Consider the following 23,208-nt stretch of genomic DNA (forward strand, 5'->3'; position numbering starts at 1 on the left):
GAGACAGTGTGATGTAGTCTAATGGAACAAAATAGAGAGACCCAAAACAGACCCACAATATATGACAGAGCTGACACTTCACATCAGTTAGAAGAAGAAGAAGGGGAATATCTTTATAACTGTGGGGTAGGGAAAAACTTTGAATAAGTCACAAAGGATGCAAATCTTAAGAAAAATGATTAATTTTTGTGACTACATTAAAATTAAGAACTTCTGTTTATCAAAATATACTATAGGAGAGTAAAAGGCCACAAAATGATGGAATATATTTATAATACATATAATTAACAATAGTTGGGTTTCCAGAATATATCAAGTAATTCTATGAATCAATAAGTAAAAGACAGGACTCATAGAAAAGCAGGCTAAAGACATAAACAACCACTTGACTGAAGAGGAAACATGAATAGCTAATGCATATGAAAAAATACCATTTCACACCACAAGATTGGCAAAAATTTAGAAGTCTAATGATACTAAAATGTTTACCGGAATGTAGGGATATAAACTGGTACAATTACTTTGGAAAACAACTCCACTCTCAGGTGCATGCCCTAGAGAAACTCTTGTGCATGTGTGCCAGCAGGCATATTTTGAAATGCCCATAGCAGCACTGTTTACGTGAGCTCTTACAACTCTTGAAGATATGGGACTTCCCTGGCAGTCCAGTGGTTAAGACTCCACGCTTCCACTGCACAGGGCATGGGTTCCATCCCTGGTCGGGGAACTAAGATCCTGCATGTCTTGTGGAGGTGACATGGCCAAAAAAAAAAAAGCTCTTGGAAATAAAACCCGAATGTCAATCAGACATGTAATGGATAACAAAAATATGGTATATTCTTATGATGAGAATGCTACATATCAGTGAAAATGAATGACCTATAATAGCTACCCAGATCAAGATAGAGGAATCTCATGAAATGTAAGGTTGTACCAGTAAGGTAAGTAGTAGTACCTGCCTATGTACAGTTTCATGCATATAAAGTGCAAAAACATGCAGAGCTAAGCCATATATTCTATATATGTACGTGGTAAAACAATAAAGGCAAGCAAGGAAATGAAAAGGCATTAAATTCAGAATAGTGGCTCTTTCTACTGGATTGAAGACAATGGGACCAGAGGTTCTATCTCTTAATCCGAGTGGTGGTTACATGCGTGTTCCTTTAATTATTATTATTTGAAAATGTACAAATAACATTATATGTTTCCTTTTCTATGTGTTAAGTATTTCACAATTAAAATGCTTAAGAGAATAATGAGTAGTTTCTATATTGTTCTAAAACTGAGTCTACCTTGGTGATAAAATGCACTTGTGTGACTTTGAAGCTACCTGCCCTTTCTCCAAAGAATCTGTAATCCCAGAGGCTGCAAATCTCTTTTGTGCTGTTCTGCCTAAATATGAACAAATTCCCTAAGGGTGCTGATCACAGGAGTACATCTGACACAGTCACCACCATCCCCAAATAAATTTAACTGTGACATATATGTAAATCAATATCATAAGTGGAAACAGTTGTGTTCTCTGGTTCTTCCCAGGAGGTTGAGACAAAAATAACATAATCGCTTTAACCTGGCTGAGTGTCTGGAACTGCTGCAGCCATGACCACTGTGATATGGTGGTTAGGACTCTTCAGGGGGCGGTGAATAAGCTCAGGGATTGAATTTTTGCTTCCAAAGAAAACTGGACATTTTTAAAACCATTTATCATGTACATTACATGGGACATTTACATGTCCCATGTAATGGGACAACCGATTTTTTTCACCCTCAGGTAAAAGTCATGCTATAATCACAACCTACCTAATCCACTTCACTTTTATCTACACTAATTTTATCTGCCTCTGGGGAAAACAGATACCTGATAACACTACCATATCATCTTTTCATCCAAGCCATTAGATATATGCTCCTTTTAAATGCTTCTAGAAAAAGACTCTTTTGAGAATTTCTTTTTTCCTTTAAAGCAAATACTTATTTAACTTTGACACATTGAAATAGCATGCTTTGCAGACTGGCATGTGCTGAAGCTTCAGAGAAGTTGATTAAATTGGCTCGTGTGTTTACATTAAAATTATGAAGAAAATCCCCTGTTCTTCACACAGCATAATGCTCGTGTGTGTGTGTGTGTGTGTATGTGTGTGTGTGTGTGTGTATTTTAAACTACGAGTCAGATCATTGAGTTTCTGGAATTCAACTAAGAAATATTTCTGGAGGGCTAAGAGAAGGGTTTTACTTTTTCTACTCGTTGACATAATATAGGATCCAGGGAATTATTATTTATTATGCAGCTGTATAAAATAAGAGGAGGTTTTTTTCCCCATGAGTGGAAGGACAATCCCATACCTGATAATGGCAGATTTATTAATAATGAAGGCAGATAATGCTCGCACCTTCATTTGATGCACCACATAGAGCACATTCTTACTGACTTTGTAATCTCAGGCCAGTGACTTTATGTCTGTGAGCTTCAGTTTTCTCCAAGAAAAATGGAGGTGGAAAAATCCTGTCTTATAGGGCTGGGGCTTAAATGAAATAATATATGCCCAGTTCTTATCACAGTGTCTGACACTTGATAAGAACACCTTAACAATTAGAAACAACCCAAATGCCCTTTGACAGGAAATTGGATAGATGAACTACACTGTATTCACACAGTGGAATATTAGCAGTTAAAATGAATGCACTGCAGCAATGCACAATGCTGGATGGACCCTAGCAGTATAGTACTAGAACAAAGAGTAAGTCCTGAAACATTACACAGAGCATAATGTACTCTATAAAGTTAAAAACAACTAAAATAAATCATCTGCTTTTTAAGCACATAGAGAGATAGAGTAAAGCTATGTAAAAGGAAAGCGGGGGCATGATGGTTCCCTTGAGTTGGGAGAAACACACATGGGTGTGACGTAAGTAATTAGGTTGTTGTTAAGATCGCAGCTTTGTAGGAACTTAACCTCAACATAATAAAGGCCATTATATGACAAACCCACAGCCAACATCGTTCTCAATGGTGAAAAACTGAAACCATTTCCTCTAAGATCAGGAACAAGACAAGGTTGCCCACTCTCACCACTATTATTCAACATAGTTTTGGAAGTTTTAGCCACAGCAATCAGAGAAGAAAAAGAAATAAAAGGAATCCAAATCAGAAAAGAAGAAGTAAAGCTGTCACTGTTTACAGATGACATGATACTATACATAGAGAATCCTAAAGATGCTACCAGAAAACTACTAGAGCAATCAATGAATTTGGTAAAGTAGCAGGATACAAAATTAATGCACAGAAATCTCTTGCATTCCTATACACTAATGATGAAAAATCTGAAAGAGAAATTAAGGAAACATTCCCATTTACCATTGCAACAAAAAGAATAAAATACCTAGGAATAAACCTAAGGAGACAAAAGACCTGTATGCAGAAAACTATAAGACACTGATGAAAGAAATTAAAGATGATATAAACAGATGGAGAGATATACTACCATGTTATTGGGTTGGAAAAATCAACATTGTGAAAATGACTATATTACCCAAAGCAATCGACAGATTCAGTGCAATCCCTATCAAACTACCAATGGCATTTTTTATGGAACTAGAACAAATCGTCTTAAATGTATATATCTTACATCTTAAATGTAGGGTATATTTTCTTGTTATGGTTACGCACAGGATTGAAATATGCCATGTACTGCTTGCCTGTGCTTTTTGTTTTAATTACAAGGCAAAAATTGGGCACACACCTCCCAGTAACACCACTATAAATAACGTGTACATTGAAAGGAAATTGCGTTCCTTAAATCATAGGAACTGATAGACTATTGTGAAACACGTTTGCAGGATTACTGTAATGACATTTATCCTTAGTGTGACTTCAGAGTACTTCAGTGGAAAAGTCTGCCAGAAATAAATGACTGCCCCAGAGTTTAGGGACTCGGCATTTTTCCTCTGAGGGAGCTAGGTTTAAGAAAACACTGAAATATGCACTTAACTACTCTTTGTTTTTCAGCATGCACATCTCTGAAAGCCAACAAGAATTCTTCAGAATGCTGGATGAAAAAATTGAAAAGGTAAGAAGTAAAGTAACTACATGTTTCAAGGGAAATATTGCCTCATGAGTTAGAGTAACAGTGTTCTGGTGTCTGTTACAAAGCTTTTCTTGCAAGGGGATGGTTAGAGTTAAAACAAAGGTCCCCACACCACAATGTGGCTAGGAGAGTATTTAATGTATAACAGAGCTTCCCAGGATCCTGGGCTACCGTTGATCATTCGTTAAAGTGTGGCAAGTCAGGTAGAGCCTGGCAAGAGCCTTCGCCTAGAAACAGAGCGTTGCTATCTGTCACTGTGTATTGTCTGCACCTGATGCCCTGCTCGGACCTCAGACTGCAAGCAAGGAGGTCCTTATTTAGTACCTGTCTACTACATACCCAATGCTGCTCTGAGTTATTTACAAATGTTGCAAACATGTTGCAATCAATCCCTTACCTCAGGGGAGTGGCCATGAGACAGGTAATATGTGTATTTTACAGCTAAGGAAATTGAGACTCATGTTTGAGTAACTTACCCAGGTTTGCAAGGCTAATAGAGGTACTGTTAGAATTCCAGCCCACGTCTGTCTGACTCCAAAGCAGAGTCTCCGGGTTGCTTCTCTCTCTAAAAGTGTGTGGATTTTACAGTGACAGTAAGATACAGAGTTGATTCATGTGGAAATTTAACCCATACTTATGATCTCAGAGTGCCACATGGGAATTAACTGAATGGAGGGTTCAAGGCTTACGTGCTTAGAGAAATTAAATTTATCACTGCAGGGAGTGAATTTTAAATACTAAAGTTATACATCTGAGAATTATAATTTGAAAACCTTATTCTGAAGAAGAGTTAAATTCTAAATTCAGAACATATCACGACTATGGTTAAGGCATCACGGGCCAATTTTACCTTTGAAATATTTTCCATTTTAATTTTTATTTCTTTTTTTTACTTGTTGTGGCCCTTGAGCATTTCTTCATGAATTCCTAGGTTATGTATATATCAGTCAATAGAAGATAGTGAAGGAGGTCTTAAATTCATCCATATTTCAGTAGCAGACTCCTCTCTGAGGTGGACCTCTCCTGAAAGAATCATTATATAATCTTCTAATGCACCATTAAAAGACCAGCATATTATTACCAATGTGAAAAATAGAAATGGGTAATGGACTAAAATAATAGTTTAATCTATAGTGTTCCTTGGCTATGTTTACATTCTCGTTTGAGTATAATTTTTTTTTTACTTTTAGTGAAATTTTAGCTTATGCATGACTTTTTAGATTGAAAACATCATCTAGGAATAATTACCAGGTTTCACATATTGGTTCAAAAGCTGTTCAACTTGCCAGTAACATTTTGTTTTCAGTAAAGAGAATCATAAAACGCAGTATTTTGTTCCTACTGTAATGGTGAAGATCTTTTCCTTCTCTGGATTATTTCTCCTCCATTAGCCCTTTGGCAATAAAAATATTTGCTTAGTAGTCAGAGGTGGTCTGTAAAAATTGAGACCTGAATTATAAGTTATCTTTTTAAACAACATTTACAGACCCTGACAAGGTGTTTTAAATGATCTAATTTCTTTCTGGTGTGTTTCCATAATTGAAATTCTACCTCTTGTTACTCAAAACTGAAATTCATTGTTCCCATCTGAAATTCTACTTCCCTTCTTACTTTGCATCCAGGATGTAGACTATGTGTTTAGCACAACAAAAGCAAAGTTTATAACTTGATTATTTATTGGATGGAACTTTCCTTGGACAAAGGAGCATTTGTAGATTCGGCATAAACAGTGTTCCCACTATATATTGAATACATTTATATTCAAAAATGAGCTGTTATAAAATCTGTGATACGTGCCCAGTTACAAATTTCTAAGGGAATTTTGTACCTTCTCTGAACCAAACTTTACTGTTTCTGCTCTCTTACCTAAAGTTCATCCTTCTGAATTTTGTGAATATGCTATCCTATGTATCATCTGAACATTAAGCCTCCCCAAATTAAAATGTTCCTTTTTTTTTTTTTTTTTGTGGTACGGGGGCCTCTCACTGTTGTGGCCTCTCCCGTTGCGGAGCACAGGCTCCGGACGCGCAGGCTCAGCGGCCATGGCTCACGCGCCCAGCCGTTCCGCGGCACGTGGGATCTTCCCGGACCGGGGCACGAACCCGTGTCCCCCGCATCAGCAGGCGGACTCTCAACCACTGCGCTACCAGGGAAGCCCAAAATGTTCCTTTTTAATATATGTGTTCAGCTTAACATAATCTTCACCATAGTTTACATAACCAAAATTGGAAGTTGGATTCTTATGAATCATTTTCCTGACTTTTTACCATTGCTAAATATTTCTTTGGTCCAACTAATATTTGGACAACCATAAATGCAATTCAAATCTATTCTTTAGGTTATATAGGATTGATTTTAAAAAATGAAACTCAGAGCTTCATGCTGAAAATTGGAGTCACTCTGAGAGGCCTTGAGTTTTGAGATATAATCTTCCTCAGAAATGTCCGGGAATTCCTTTTTTCTTCCTTAAATTGGTAAGAAGCAAAATTGCGTGAATCTGTAGAGATTTAAACCTGCCATTCCTTGATTCATCCTTTGTATTTATTGAATGTCTACAGGGCATAGTTTGATTTACCTTTCAACTCTCCTCTCCATACTAAGAGAAATCTCTGTTCTGTCTCTCTCAAGATACATGCAAAAGTACCATTAGTATAAGGAAGCAAGGACTGCTAGATGGTATAATACTTACAGTGAAACTTAATGTGGACTACTCTAAATCAAAAATGATCGTGGTGCCGAGCTGCAGTTTACTTTTGCACCACAACTGGGCCAGCGGTTTTCTAAGAAGTTATTGGTGTCAAAGAAAAGCAAGTAGCAAAAATGTATTAAAAAATTATTTAGCACTTTTGATGCTAAATTATTTAGCATCATTTAATTATTTAGCATACCATGCATTATGCTGTGTCTCAGGATAGAAAAACAGATAGGAAATAAGGGATGCAAAATAAGTAGGAAAGGGTCCCTTGACTTGAGGAGCTCAGTTTTAAATGCAAATTTCTTTGAAAAGGTAATCATTTTACCAATCGAGGAGTCCTACTTCAATCACCCCTTGCACCATTATCACCGTGAGTCAGGTCCTCCTGTATTGAACGTAGGTGTTTCAGGGGTCAAGTGCTGAAACTTGGGGTCCATGAACCAGGCAGTTGGGACGTCCTTGGCGTTGGGACGTCCCAACGCTTGACACCATTTCATTGTTCTGGCGTGAAGAAGGCCAAGACACTGAGCTGCATCTGGAGATGACCACAGGAGAGATTTCTGTCAGGAGAGCAGTGAGAGTTCAAAAGAGCATTGTAAGCTCTGATCTGCTTTTGCTTTTCCTTTTGGAGAGTTAAAAAATGCCATGAAACAATGGGAGCACCTCATTTATCTTTACCTCATTATTTTTCACTTGGATACCTAACCATTATTCCATTACAACCTATAGCTGTTGTCCCTGACAATTCACAGGCTCCTGAACTTTATGTGAAGTGGTGACATTTGCCTACTTTTACAGCTTAAGGAAAATGACAGTTTACTGCAGAGCAAGATAAAGATTTTTAACTCTCGTCTTTCACTATATTTAGAGGAGAAAGAAGAGATCTAGATTCTTAAAACTTGGCCCTGTGGAGGAGTTTCTGAATATCGTACCAGAGACAGATCACATCAGATTTTAAGATATGCTTTCTACTGTATATTTGAGTTTATTTGTAAGAAGCAGAAGAAGTAAATACATTTTTTAGGTATCTGCATTAATACTATCCTTCCCAGGCAAACGCAGGGATTTATATTTTGCTTTAGGAAGATGTAAGAACAGCTGACAACTGAGAAGTCTTTTGCTCTCTCAGAGAGAACCCTGAACGTTAAATAAAGAATGTCTCAGTGCAATGCCAATTGCATCTGGTTAGTTTTCCTTGTGAAAAGCATCTTAAGCTCTGTTGGGTCATGGGCATTTTTTTTTTTTTTTTTTGGAATGTTGTAAAAGTTATAAAGACTCTCCCTATAAAAATGCACATGATACCATATACACAAAATTCTTAAGTAAAATTTCAGAGTTTTATAACTGTCTGGAGCCTGTCCTTGGGCCCCAGGCAAAGAACCTGTGCATTTCACTGATGGGCTGTGCTCAGATCCGGGGCCCAACTACACCCATGAGTACCCACGAGTTTCGTCAGGGTCTGGTCTTATCCATATGTATCTCTGACTGTAAAGAAAATTAGGAAACTGAGCACAGATAACTCCAAGAAAACCCATTCTCCTTCCTTTCATAGCTCCCTTCTCCTCTTCGAGAATAGCTCATAGTACTTCACCCCTCCGAGGGTGAGCCATCAGCGTGCCGCCATGCCTCGCATATCCCTGTACGATTTTGAGACTCCGCCTCTGTTGACTGGAATTATTCAACGTGACCTTTTGAGGAAATGTCTTAGAAAGAGCAGTGGATGGATTTAAAATCAGCTGATTTTAAAAGATGTTTCTCTATAGACCTTCACATCTGTTGAAAAATCATTTACACTTAGAAAATGTTTGGGTTCCTGAAGTGGCCTGATTTCCTTGGCCCCAGAACTAACCTAGTTGGTGAGAAACATGGTGCGTCTGCATTTATAGATTTATTTCAAGGGCTCCTTTTCTTAATATTATGTCAGATCAGTCTGAACTACGTTATGAATCAGTGTGTCAGAGATCCGAAGGTGTTTGCTTTTCATCAGGTAAAGAGAGTGACTTGTGTGTAATTATGAGCCGTGATTTTTCGTTCTATATATAAACTCTTCCTGAAGTAGACTGTTTAACTGCAGAGCTGCTATAGAGTCGGATATAATATTTGGCACCTGTGGGTGATGATAGGTTTTACTTTCTGGTGGTGCGTTTAAAGGCCTCCTCAGTGCCGCCGGCGATGAGAAACATGGGACTGTTGTATCAGATCCTGAAGAATGTCACCCGGCCTCTGCCCCACGTGTACAGAGGAAGTCATAGCATGTCCCTCCTATCAGCTCGTCGATTTCCGTAACAACCAGGGCCTTCAGCACTGGCAGAGAGACGCTCTTGCTGGCACCTGGGTTTTGGAACTGGGCTGGGCTGCCGATATTCCATTAAACAGCTCCTTGCTCCGTGGGAAACACGGCAGGGCCTTAATTTTGCTAATAACCAAACCTTGCCTTGTGTCTCCTTTCCCTTCAGCCCCCTGCCTTGCCTACTGTCTCTCCTGTATGTACCTTTCCTCATTCTCTGGCCAAAGTAAAGCTGTAATTGCAAGGGTAAGGCTGTAACTCAGCCCTGTTCTGTTTCTCGCACTACTGCATGGCTTTATGCAGGTGACTTTTTTTTTTTTTTTTTTTTTTGTGGGACGTGGGCCTCTCACTGTTGTGGCCTCTCCCGTTGCGGAGCACGGGCTCCAGACATGCAGGCTCAGCGGCCATGGCTCACGGGCCCAGCCGCTCCACAGCACGTGGGATCTTCCCGGACCGGGGCACGAACCCGTATCCCCTGCATCGGCAGGCGGACTCTCAACCACTGCGCCACCAGGGAAGCCCCAGGTGACTTCTTAATAGTTACTATGATAACATTGGTGCAGGAGCCACTGGCGAAGTGCGTGCACACCGTGGCTTTGAGGATCCTAGCGTTCCCCAGCATTCCATGTAGCTACTAGTCATGGGTCATGCAGCCAAGGAAAATAAAGCAGGCAGCAAGCCTAGAAGAATGCAACACACCCAGTCTCTGCTCACTTTCTTTTTTTCTGGAGGGCTTGATTTGCAGAGAATTCTTGAGGTTCTGTCAGCCTGGTGCCTTAGGGAGTAGCAAAGGAGAAGAGTCCAGGTTCCAGAACAGTGGAGTACATGAATACAAATAAAAACCGTGCCATTTTTATGAAAGCAGTGAGGCCGACAGTGCTCTGAACTCAACAGCAACCTGGGGCCCAATCGGTGAATGGTGTCATTTTGCCATGGGTGTAGTACTTGGGCAAAGGAAGGCGGCCCAAGGTGCCACTCAGAGCGGAGAGACAGTGATGCTGGCTTGTGTCGTTTTTCTGTCTTGTTCCCATTCGGTTTCTCCTTCCCATCCTCTTCCTGGGCTGTTTCCCCTCCCCCCCCCCATGGCCTTTCCACTCTTTGCGCTTAGCATCCAGGGGCATTATTTTAGCCCTGCAGAGGGCCCTTGGGGACAGAAGGTGCCAGCCTCTGTCACTGCTGATTTATTATTTAAGAATCTCTAAAAGAACTCGAAGCATTACATAGACGGTTCCCTAAGGATAAAAATTGGGTCTCTTTGTTTGCCTAGAACCTAGCACAGGGCCTGGGACAGAACAGAGGCTTAATCATTTGTTGAATGAGTGAATGGGGCAGATAAGACCACTGGGCTTAGCAGAAGCAGAAGCCCACGAAGGAAGGAGGTGTGATGGGGCAGACTCCTGTAGCAGAGGGCTTAGCGTGATAGGAGGGGCTATTAACGGTTAGGAGCCCCATGGCAGTATATGGTAGGTACAGTGCCAAGAAACAGAACTGAGAAAGGTCAAGAAAAGGGGCAGCACAGAGCAAGTGAAAGAGCCTGTGCTTCAAACCCCAGGCAAATCCGAAGACCCACTCCAGTAGTAGCTGTGTGACCCCAGGCTAATTGTTTAACCTTTCTGATCCTCAGTTTCCTCACCAAAAAATGTGGATAGTAATACTAACTTGTCCGGGCAATTAAAGAAAATTCATGTAGAGTCTATAGCGGTGTGTTTGATGTGTTGTATGTGCTCTGTGATTGGTAGCTTTTATTTTGGTTGAAGTTGCCTGTATCCACATCGTAAAGGCCATTTGTAGAGGAATGATTTGGGGGAGGTGGTGACTGAAACTGAACATGCAGAACTTATCAGCTTGAGCCTTGCTTGAGCAAGTGCCTTCCTGTGGTATAGATGTCTCCTTGTAGACAGAGAATTAGAAGAGGATATTTTCCAGTGTACTGGCCCACCTCCCTCCTGTGTGGTATAAACGTGTTAAGGAATTAGATTCGTCTGAACATTTATAGAGCTATTAAATAACCTGTGCCAGCTTTTGAGCTGATTACAGAATGAGTCCTTGAGTCAGTGGCCGGGGTACAGCTGAATCCCTATCTGTATTTTTGCTGTTTGGAGGGTTCATTCTTTTTTAATTCTTGTGGGTTGCCTAAAACCTGCTTTTGCAAATATTCATTAATACTAGTCTTAAAATGTTTATAACAACAAACAGTTAGGAAAGGGGATCCCTAACAAGATCATTAAAGCGATAAGACTAACTTCTTTGATTCATTTAACAAGCTTATCTGGAATGTGTTCTCTGGATGCAGAAATGAGCCAGGGCCATGGAGCTGCACCATGAGGAATTAGGAAATTGGGTCCTTGCCTTTAGGGAGCTTCTAATCTAGCAGCATAAAGTTTTGAGTTGGGAAGAACTTCAGAGAGTATCTTACCTGATTTACCCCCAACTTTCCAAACTCCCACTAAACAGAACCCTCTGTAGCAAAGAATGAGGCATGCCCCTTTATATCAATTGGGAAGGAATTATAAAGCATATTGTGTTTTGTACATTTCTTGAAATGTTTATTCTGAGATATCTTGTCATTTGTGGGATACTTAGTCCTCTCTTGGAAATTTTGTGGAGAATTCCTAGAGAAAGCATTCTTGGGGCAGACACTTCTAGATTGCCCTCATTTAGTCCCATTTTTCTAAATAGAGTCAAAAGAGGAGTACCAAATACTTTAAACTCATATTCTCGAAATTGGTTGTGGGAGGTTTGGAGATGTTTAATCATATTCTGCCTCCCTTCTGGGCTCTTAACAAATAGACACAGAGAGTTAGGTGAGTATCATGGGTCAGTATCTATCTTATTAATAAGTCTCCTAATTCCTAAATGCAGAGCTTCTAGTAAACTAGTTTGGAATATATTTGCAATACTTAAAACATGAAAAGGATCTGTAGCCAGCATATATAAGGAAGTACTATCAATACAAACCAGTAAAAACTATCAATTAAAGTTATGAGTCTATATCCTTGAAATTCTCTTCCATGTGTGCAATAAAGTTCACTGAAGAATACATACTGTGCTCAGTAGGAAAAAAATTTTTTTAAACCTGGAAGGCAGTTTAAGCGCCTAGCACTAGAGGAATGAATAAGTAAAATCCTTTTAGTCCCACAGTACAATATCATGCAGCAGTTAAAAGAAATGACCCAGGCGCATATATATATATATATATATCTCCACAATTATAGATCTCAAATCATATTATTAAATGAATGGAGGAATAAGCAGAATGATAAAAATTGTGTGACACCATACAAATTTAAAAAAATACACTGTTTTTAGATGGACATTCCACAAATATTTATTAAACACCAGTTATACACACACATACATGAGTGCATGCACACATTACTATAGTATGTTTTTATATGATATATTTAACATTCATATGCAAGATGTGTAGTTTATTTGGTATATTATGAATATGATATAATTATTAAAGTATCAAAAATGATCATACCAAACCCATGACCATTGTTGTACCTGGGGAAGGGGGAAGGGGAATGGGACTGGGATGGTAGTTTCATTTCTTCAGGGAGAGAGTGGCAGCTAGAAGCAATGTTACAAAATATTACTAGTTCTTACACCTGTGATTGAAATGCAGTGTTTGTTACGTTCATTATACTTTTCTGTATCTTTTAAATTTCTCAAAATTCAGAGAAGTCTATGAAAAGAGGAATATGTGTATGACAAAATGTCAGGTGGAAAACAAGCAGATTACACAGCGGTCACTGGCGTTGCTCACACCTTCCACTGCATCCGCATATCTACAGTTTGGTGGAAGAAAACCTTCAGGAGGAACTAATACATGGGCACCAAGGCATGCTCTAAGTCACCTTAAGTTCTTCTGGGTTTTTTGTTCATTTGTTTTTTTGTTTTTGATTGGTTGATTGATTGATTGATGGCTGCATTGGGTCTTCGTTGCTGTGCGCGGGCTTTCTCTAGTTGCGGCGAGCGGGGGCTACTCTTCGCTGTGGTGTGTGGGCTTTTCATTGCGGTGGCTTCTCTCGTTGTGGAGCACGGGCTCTAGGTGCGCAGGCTTCAGTAGTTGTGGCACTCGGGCTTCAGTAGTTGTGGCTCGTGGGCTCTAGAGCGCAGGCTCAGTAGTTGCGGTGCACAGGCTTAGTTGACCCGCGGCATGTTGGGATCTTCCCGGACCAGGGCTCAAATCCGTGTCCCCTGCATTGGCAGGTGGATTCTTAACCACTGTGCCACCAGGGAAGCCCAGTGCTCCTGTTTTAATTTCATTTGAAACCGTTCCCATTTCCAAGGGCTCTGATAGTCATGGCTGCAGATGGAGTTGACCTCTATTCATTGCTGTTCTTATTGGCCAGTTGATCAAATGTGTGACAGGCCTTAATTTAATCAGAGCTTCGTAACTTATTAGGCTAAAGAGTCCCCACAAATTCAGTTAGTTCGGTTTGCCCAGCTTCTCATGTGTCCTCTGGGCCTCCCCCAGTTGTTATCCTCCCAAAGTGTTAATTCCCAGGAAGTGTACTAGATTCCTCGGGCCAGTGGAAACCTCAGGATCCATCATGAAATCCCATGGACCCTGCTTTTCTTCCTCTTTTCAGGGTACAACTTGCCCACCGTAACCATGTCCTGGAAGAGGAAGGAAGCCAAATGGACATGTTCTCCCCAGCCATGGGCCCGGGACACCCACTCCTCACTGCTCTCTGGGCCTTTTCTCCCTCATATCTAGCTAGTTCACTCTTCTGTGCCTTCTGTGGGCAGGGACATGCCATCAGTAGCTGCAGTCCTCTCCCTGGCCAAATGCATGTGCTTCCTATTCTGAAAGCAAAGAGGAAGGAAAGGGAAGGTGAGCACTGTGGTCTCTGTGAGCAGCTCTATTTACAACAGCCAGGACATGGAAGCAACCTAAGTGTCCATCAACAGAGGAAGGGTAAAGAAGGTGTGGCACATATAGACAATGGAATATTACTCAGCCATAAAAAGAAACGAAATTGAGTTATTTGTAGTGAGGTGGATGGACCTGGAGCCTGTCATACACAGTGAAATAAGTCAGAAAGAGAAAAACAAATACCATATGCTAACACATATATATGGAATCGAAGAAAACAGAAATTCATGAAGAGACTAGGTGTAGGACGGGAATAAAACACAGACCTACTAGAGCATGGCCTTGAGGATATGGGGAGGGGGAAGGGTAAGCTGTGACGAAGTGAGAGAGTGGCATGGACATATATACACTACCAAACATAGGGTGGATAGCTAGTGGGAAGCAGCCGCATGGCACAGGGAGATCAGCTGGGTGCTTTGTGACCACCTAGAGGGGTGGGATAGGGAGGGTGGGAGGGAGACGCAAGAGGGAGGGGATATGGGAACATACGTATATGTATAACTGATTCACTTTGCTGTAAAGCAGAAACTAACACACCATTGTAAAGCAATTATACTCCAATAAAGATGTTATAAATTAGTAAATAAATAAAATTTTAAAATTTGTTGTCTATCATAGCATTGAAACTATATAAAAATTACATACCTATGGACAGAGATTTAAATGAAACTTGAAAACTTACTAATTTATTAGCAAGATGGGGTTGTAAGAAAATTTTTAAATTTAATTTTGATTTTGATCGATGGTTTTTTTGTTTATAAGATAAGGACAATTTTATAAAACGACCTTTTGGAGAAGAGAACCCTGGCCCCATCTTGAGAGAAATGTCTCTCAAGGTGGAATCTATCTCTGCTGTGTAAGCGCTTAGGAAGAGGGCCCGAACCCGTGACACAGTTAGCCTCTGAACCTACAGACGGTAATTGTATTTTCCGTGACAGAAGTGGGCAGAATACAGCCCAAGGGCCAAATCTAGGCTGCCGGACAAGAATGGTTTCTATGTGTTTAAATGGTTGGGGGAAACAAAAGGCCGAATAAAATTTTCTGACATGTGAAAAATCATGTGAAATTCCAACTTAAGGGTCCACAAATAAAGTTTTGTCGGAACACAGCCATACTCGTTCTTTTACTTTTCCTCTGTGGCTGCCTTCATGCTTACAGCTAGAGCTGAGTTGCAACAGACACCCTTTAGAATGCAAAGCCTGAATTATTTACTCTTTGGTCCTTCATCGAGAAAGTCGCCAACCTGCTCTAGGACATCAGTTCAATATGGCCCAGAGACATGGGCATCCTGCATTCTTGTATCCCTGCTTTTTTTTTTTTTTTTCTTTTCTTTTTTTGGCCTTGCCATGCGGTGGCTTGTGGGATCTTAGTTCCCCAACCGGGGATCTAACCTGTGCCCTCTGCATTGGAAGCACAGAGTCTTAACCACTGGACCGCCAGGGAAGTCCCACCCCTGCTCTTCCCTGTCCTCACTCCTCCTCACCTCCTCGTGGGGAAGGGAGCATCTTCGAAGTCATCTGAGTGCCAACATCAGGCAAAGCAGGACCTTGAGAAATGGGTCCCTTAAGCTCCTAAAATATCCTTTGTAGAAGGATTTTATCAGTAGAATGAGGATTGGGGTATAATAAACACTTCATGGGAGTTTTAAAGCTGTTTAGTCAATACATTCTCTCTTGGAAATGAAAAGGCCAATATCCAAGGGTTCTTGTCACTGGTTGTTATCGTGGCGACCCTTCCTATACGTGGTCAGCAAAACAGAGACTGTCATCCTCCCAATGCTCATTACGAGCGATTCCTTTTTCCAACTGAAATGATAATGCACAAGTCTCATTAGAATAAAGCTTATTAGAAACACACTTGGCCATTAATGCCTTGATTGATTTTTGTAATGAAATAAGCCAGGGGAGGAGACTTGAACAGCACCGCCAAAGGTTTCGGCGTCGCCTCACAACTTGTTATAAATTGTTGTTGTGCTGTAACGAAAATGCTGCTGAAATACTCCCTGACTGAAGAGGCTCTGACACTTGCAGCCCCGAGGAAGCAGTGGAGGGCGGCTGACTCCTGGCCCACAGCCCTACAGGAGGAGGGTTGAACAGCAGCCCCGGGCGGGGTGGTGGGGGGTGGGTGTCCTTCATTTCACTTTTCCACCCTCTTCCCGCCTCCTCCTCGTCCGTCATCTTTGTTCTGGATTCTGCCTGGTGGTTCACAGATGCTCAAGCTGTGGAATGCAGCTCTCGTGCCCCTGTATTCCTGGTTCGACGGAGTTTAAATGTTCAGGCTCCCATAGAAACTTAGATCCGAGGTTGCCGCTGGATGGTGATACGTGAAGGAGAAGTTTTTGGGAGAAAAGATGTTAGGTGGGCAGAGAAGCAAGATGGCCCATTAAGTGTCTGTACCAAATACTGTTGGGACCATTGTGTTTCATTAATCAAGATATTCTTTGGTGCCCGGAAAGCCAGACTTCCCCCACAGTGCAGGGTAGAAGGCTACCAAAGAGGCATGACTAAGTCAAGAAACAGACTCACTAAGCCCACAGGAAGAGAGAGGAGGAAGATGAATCATGTAGAGGAAGCAGACAGGAGGTGGGAGAGTCCAAACAATGCACAGGTCAGAAACCTATGGAGCTTCTCAGTCATCCAGAGAGGTTCAGGAGAGGAGGAGGAATTCTTCATCTGTCAGTTAGCCTGCTGTATGATGAGTATAACAGTGCCCACTTCCAGGCAGAAATAAGCCTCATTAAAGCCAACTTCTGTGGGCCACACAAGGATTCCATTGAGTGTCAAAAAGACAAAGAGGAGAGAGCAGTTCTCATGGGTTCCCTTACCCTGCTCCTCTCCACCCGGGTGCCCCTTCCCAATAGTCTTTTGCTTTATCAGCAAAAACAAAAGACAAAGGGGAATAAGAGACATGTTCTGTTCTGCCCCCCTATAGTAAGGGAAGCAAACATTTTGGCTAAAATTACTTTTAAGACGTGGTGGGATAGAGAAGGACCACTGAGAGGGGAAGAGACCAATTCTCCCTAGAGCTTTCACTTGAAATTATGACGTTGGAACAAGATCGTAAGACTAAGTAACCACTAAGAGAAGTCTGGGGAGGAGGGAGGAGGAGAGAAGAACGCAATATATGTGGAAATGCAGGATGTACAAGAAGGATCTGCCAGTTTGGGACACAGTGGATGACCGATCCTGTTTTGTTCGTCTTTTATATGTTTTAACCATTTTTTTTCTTTGGGATATTAGATGGTTTTTTCCATGCCTAATAAATATACTGCAATGAAAATATTTGTACACTTCAAAGAATTTTATAAAGGTATAGTTTACATGCCATAAAATTTACTTATTTTATGTATACAATTCAATGATTTTTAGTAAACTTACCAAACTGCATGACCATCACCACATTCCAGTTTTAGAACAATTTTCATCACATCAGTAAGATCCCTCCTGCCAGCTTACAGCCAATGCCCTTTCCCACCTCCAACCCCAGGGAATAAATGCATATATTTTTAAAAACATATATTTGGGAGTTTATCATTAATATTGATGTCTATGATTGCTATTATAAGGGTATGAACATTTTTATGACTCATAATACATGTTACCAAATTACTTTCCAAAGCAGCCATACCACGTTACAAGGCTGCCCGCAGTGTATGAGAGTTGCATTTCATTGTACACTCCCAAGAATTGGGTATCATTATTTTTAAATAATAGCTAATTGTCTTCATTTGTATTTTTTTATTACTGAAACAGACCATTTTTCTGTTTGTGTGTTTACTGACTTTATTTGTTCTAAATGAATTTCCACTCTGTGCCCTTCCCTCTTGTTGAAATCCTCTTACATTAAATTTTTTTTATTGATATGAGCTTCTCATGTAACTTGTCACTTACACATTGTGTGCTGCAGGTATTTTTCCCATTGAGGTTTGCCGTTTTATTTTGTTTTATTCTTTTTCTTTTGGTATGCAAAGTTTCATTTTTACGTGATCAAATATGTTCATCTTTTTATTTTCCACATGATCTTTTTTATGCCTTTGAGGCTAAGAGTTATTTCCTTCTCCAGAGCTGTGACAGAAGCTCAGTTTTATGTTCTGTTTTGTATTATTATTAAGATTTAGCACATCGTTTCTCTTGGAATCTGTCATTTCTGGTGACCCTCTTTGTCAAATACTTAATTCGTACGTATCTTAGGCCATATTACCAGGATATCTCATTCTGTACTGGTGATGTTTTTGATGGCTCCACTTTAAAAAGAACATGAGAAAACTGACACACGTGCAGGGGAGTAATACCTAGGTGGAAACCTCATTATTCACAGGTAATGGACCGAAGGATGCTATCAGTCTGGGAAGACCTAGCCTCTGGTTACAACGGCCCTGACTGTGCCATTCTGTGGGAGTTACAGAGAGGCAGGGTTTGGGCTCAGCTGTGAACAATTTCATGAGTAGCTTGGAGAAGTATCTGACATGTTCCAGTCATAAAGAGAAGACCCCCTGCCTGTAATATGGTCAGTGGAGGTCTGTTCTACATTAGCTGCAAGGTAGGGGAGGAAGACCTCTGGGTCCCCTTCCAACTCCAAAATCTCAGAACTCTCTAGATACTGTTCCTCCTTTCGTTTATTCAACAAATATTTATTGAGCATCTAATATGTCGCCAGCACTAGTCTAAGTCCTAGGGTTGCAGCAGTGCAGAAAACACTTTCTGCCCACGGGATGCGTCTATTCAAGGAGGAAGACAGCCAATAAAGGAACAAAGCAATACATTAATGATGTCAGGTAATGATAAGTAATATAAATAAAAATGAAACAGAGTAAGAAGTGCTATTGTATATAAGGAGCTCAGGGAAGACAGACAGTGAGGTGACATTTGAGCAGAGGTCTAGAAAATGCGAAGTGGTGGATGGGGTGTGGTCTGTGGTCAGGAGCCGGCCAGGAAGTTGGAGGAAGGACAAGCATCCAGGCCCTGAGGTGCCAGCTTGTTTGAGGGCCTGAATGTAGATGAGTAATCCAGCAGTGGCCCAGTTTCTCACATAGTCAGTTTATTAACAGTTGGATCTATTGATCTCATTTTTCAGTATCATCATAAGAGCTATAATTTATGAAGTACCATGTGCCAAGCTTTGCTAAATACCTATGTGTATTACTCCTAAGTCTCACAACAGCACTGCAAGTTAGGTCTTACTGTCCCCATTTTACAGATGGGGAAACTGGAGCCCACTGCTTCCTCTCTGGAACTTTCACCGTGTTCTAGTCTACTCCATTGGGGAAATACTCAGTTCACAGCTGACAATTACATGCTTGAGGGGTATGTATTAGGCCAAATGCACACACATCTACAGAGAAGTACTAGAGACTTCTGTGATAAACTCACCCCTGAAACTGGACAGCCAGCCCTAGACTATTTGCCTGCTTAAACTTGAGGAGAAGTGCTGTAGGCACTTTGGAGGAATAATTCCTTTATTTGAAGTCACTCTTTGAGCTGTTCCTCTTTAAACCAGCAGAATTAGGACAATGTCCTTTCCTTTGCTGCACCTTAATATTGCTAACTCTGAGCCTAGACATTTCAACAAACAAAAAAATCCTGACCCTAGAACCTTAGAAATGTATGAGTTGACATACATTTCCAGTTTCCAAGAAAATAATGCAGACGATTGAAGAGGGCATGGAAACTCTACAGAGTAGGGGTGTGGTCAGGGAGACTGGTAGGCAAAAAGCTCCTTGCGATTTTTTGAGTCTGCACCAAAACGCCTCTGTGGTTCTTCATACGACCCTCCTTGTCAGCATCATCATGCGTTTCCATTCTTCCCGCACGTGGGGTCTCGTGGGGACCTGGCTGTCTGTAGCTTTCAGTGTGTCCTTTGCACAAGGGTGGAACTGCGTCTAGCAGTCCCTAGTGCTGGCTGCATACAGTGTCTTTACAAAGACTTTCATTTTGTAGTCCCTTTAAGGGGAAAGGGCGTGCTCTGGGCTAAGAGAATTGCTGTGTAGCTCCCAAACCCAGCTCACTCCTACTTCCTGCCTTCTGACAGCTGCAGGTTTTAAGGTTCTCTTTTTAGCATAGTTCTTTAAAAATTTCAGTGAGATGTGAAGTCATATTATAGAAACAAGCTCCCTATCTGGCCCAGTAGAGCCTGTGTGCAGGTGGGGGGCCCTTGTGATGCTGAGGTGGGCCTGCTTCAGTACGTTGTCCTGGGTTCCCCTTAAAAGGACACCGGCCATATGGGAGCTCTTACTCTCCTTGGTTTTGATTTCCAAGTTTTCTGTTCGTAAAATAATTGCTTCTCAGAGCTGCTGACAGGTGATAATAACAAAAATCAAACTGATCTGAATTTAGTTATCAGCTCACTACAGTCGTAACACAAGAGGCAAGGATTAGCCCCGTGTTCTGGGCTTCTCTGAGGTTTGCCCACAAGTACCAGGGCGCAGGACTCCTACCTACTTTGCAGGGTTGGTGTGAATAACCAATGAGATAGTGTCTGCAAAGCAGCTGATGCAATTTTCCTTCTCCTCCTCATAGTAATTATAATAATTTCAGAGGAGCAAATGCTTGAGAAATGAAAGTTGCAGTTTGGGTTGACGCAGAGGGTTTACAAGAGATTTGTCCCTCAAAAGAGGGCACTTTCTTTTTTTTATTGAATGATAGATTCTTTAAATTCTATAGAGCTTTACAGTTTTCAAAAGTTGCACACACATGATTTCATATAATCCCATAATAACCCTTTTTGTCCCCTACCCCTCAAAAGAGGGCACTTTCTTTTTTTTTTATTGAATGATAAATTCTTTAAATTCTATAGAGCTTTACAGTTTTCAAAAGTTCCACACACGTGATTTCATATAATCCCATAATAACCCTTTTTTCCCCCAACCCCCTCAAAAGAGGGCACTTGCTTATGAAAACCTCCAGTAAACTTGGAGGGTCTGAAATGCTCCTTCTGTTTAACCCTATAAGTCATTTACAGAGTTGGAGACACGGCTTTATCAGTGAGTACAGCAGTTCACGTGTGTGTCTGTCTGTCTGTCACTGCATCCGAGTTCTTCCTTGTGGATAAGATGCCCTCTGAGCCCCACATTGACCACCTAGGCCTTTGCTTTGATTGAGGCTTCTTAAGAAGGGAAGGGATTGAGGTGTCTGCCATAGAAGCTTTATTTCAGCACCTGGGGTTCTGGCCCGTCTGGGGTGCAAGGCTGAGGTGGAAGGAAGGGCTCCCTGACACCTGGCAGAGTACAATTTGTGAGGACAATTCTCACCCACCTGACGGCCGCAAGGAAGGCTGTCCGTATTCTCCTGCCAGGGCCTGGACACACAGGGGGTTAACAGCAGTAGTAGTAACAATAGCAGCAGCTAATATTTATTGACCACCTGCTGGAAACGGTGTTTTTCCCGTGTAATCCTGATCACAACCCCGTGAAACAGAGACCGTGATTATCCCCGGGAAACCAAAGCCCGAAGATTTGCCCAGCGTCTCACAACAGTGTGTGTATCCACATGTACACTGGAGAAATCCTCTTTCCTTTCCTAAGGTGAACTCCATGAACCCACCTTTCCCCTCCAGCCAGACGCTCAGAGGCCACTCTCATGTCTACTGTCTGAGCCCCATGCGTTGAGGATACGTGCATCTGATACATTTCTGATAGGTTTGGATGTGTCCTGTTGCCCACAGTGGAGAATAAACTCCCAACCGCCAGGGTCCACGAAGGTCTCCTTTCTGGCTCTCCATCATGTGGCTCAGGGAGTGTCTCCTGGGTGGTCTGGGCCGGGGCAACAGCTGGCATCTGCTTGGACACGTATCACCAGGGATGTGTCATTTGGGGACACACTTGTCTTGTCAGGAAGATTGGTCACCCAGCTTCCCTGCCCAGGAGACTTTTTTTTTTTTTTTTGCAGCAAGTAAAACAAGCAGGCTCAAAAACTCTGCAAGGAGCAGGGGTAAGAGTTGGCAATGTGATAGTAGAAGAAACCCAAATCTGCTAATTGGTGAATCATTCAGAGAGAACAAGCAATCTGGGACCGATTAGCATGAGAACGGGCCACCCTCGTGCTTTTGCAGGCCCCGAAGACTTCTTGGTGTGGCAGCACTCTTTTACTTGTCAAACACACGTGCACACATGAGTACACACATACATGTGTAAAATTATGTGCCAGGCCTGATTTAATCACTTTACTCCTATTAACTCAATTAATCTTCGGCAACCACAGGAAGTCAGTACTGTTGTTATCTTCATTTTACAGATGGGGGAAGTGAGACACAGAGAGGTAACTCGATCAAGATCCCAGAGCTAGTGGGTCACAGAGCCAGGATGACTGCCCAGCCAGGGGGTACCGTCCTGCATTAAAATGATGCTGAAATATTAGGAGAATGTGAGCGACTTCCAATATACAGATATTGTGACAAAGGAACATGTCATACACTTGAGAAATAGTTGTATGCAAAATTATTATTTTCTTTATGTTTTAGATACTTTTAGTAATAAGTCCCAGTTATAAAGAAAATTTTATGTTTAAAGGAACTTTCGCCCCAGAATTGAAACATGTAGTGTGTGTTTAAAAAGAAAGAAGTCAGCCCCCTCCCCTTCCACTGCTGCTGAGCTAGCTGTTTTTGCTCCTGCATACAGCTGTGGTCAAGCCTACTCTCCACATGTTTCTCCCGCCCTTGTCTAGGTCATGGGGAGGCTTGGATGCCAAGCCCTTTAGACAGTCAGGACATGGCTCTGACTTCTGTTGGAAAGAAGATGTGGACTGTGATCGCTCGTGCAAAACCCTAAGGTATTAACATGGGATGTTTGCAGAGACCAAACTCCAGCTACCACCTATGCTATCTAGTCAGAAAGTTAAAGATATGTGCATGGCATGCCAAAGATTGGAGGTCGGGTGAAAGCTTTATGACTTCGGAAAACTTCTGGGCCTCTCTGGGCTTTGTTTTTCTCATCTGACGAATGGGAGACACAACAGTACATAAGACATAGGGCTGTGGTGGCAGAATCAGCAATACTTGAAAAGTGCTAAGCACGGTACCCAACGTGGAGAGAGCATTCGGCAAACCTGAGCATCATGGGATGTTACCTGTTCACACTTGTGTGATCCAGGGGTAGAGGGCTCAGTCCAGTTGAGCCAGTATGATTGTCACTCCAGGAAATTTGAAACAACAGGCACAGGGGCTTCCCTGGTGGCGCAGTGGTCGAGAGTCCGCCTGCCGATGCAGGGGACACGGGTTCGTGCCCCGGTCCGGGAAGATCCCACGTGCCGCGGGGCGGCTG

The 23,208-nt window shown here is 41.7% G+C and overlaps 1 protein-coding gene across 6 annotated transcripts in view; it reads left to right on the plus strand.

The window, feature by feature from the left end:
• C1H1orf21 (chromosome 1 C1orf21 homolog) overlaps positions 1-23,208 on the plus strand; it is a 229,090-nt gene that overhangs the window by 203,733 nt on the left and 2,149 nt on the right. For 3 of the 6 annotated variants that reach the window (XM_067029359.1, XM_067029364.1, XM_059040674.2), the window contains one exon: positions 4,007-4,067. In XM_067029359.1, the coding sequence (XP_066885460.1) occupies positions 4,007-4,067 (61 nt within the window). Of the gene's footprint in view, positions 1-4,006; positions 4,068-8,332; positions 9,351-12,752; positions 12,936-23,208 lie in introns of those variants that run through there. The other 3 variants (XM_067029377.1, XM_067029373.1, XM_067029367.1) reach the window with 2 other exon arrangements.

Source organism: Kogia breviceps, chromosome 1 (assembly GCF_026419965.1).
Source record: "Kogia breviceps isolate mKogBre1 chromosome 1, mKogBre1 haplotype 1, whole genome shotgun sequence".
In the NCBI taxonomy this organism is placed as follows: Eukaryota; Metazoa; Chordata; class Mammalia; order Artiodactyla; family Physeteridae; genus Kogia; species Kogia breviceps.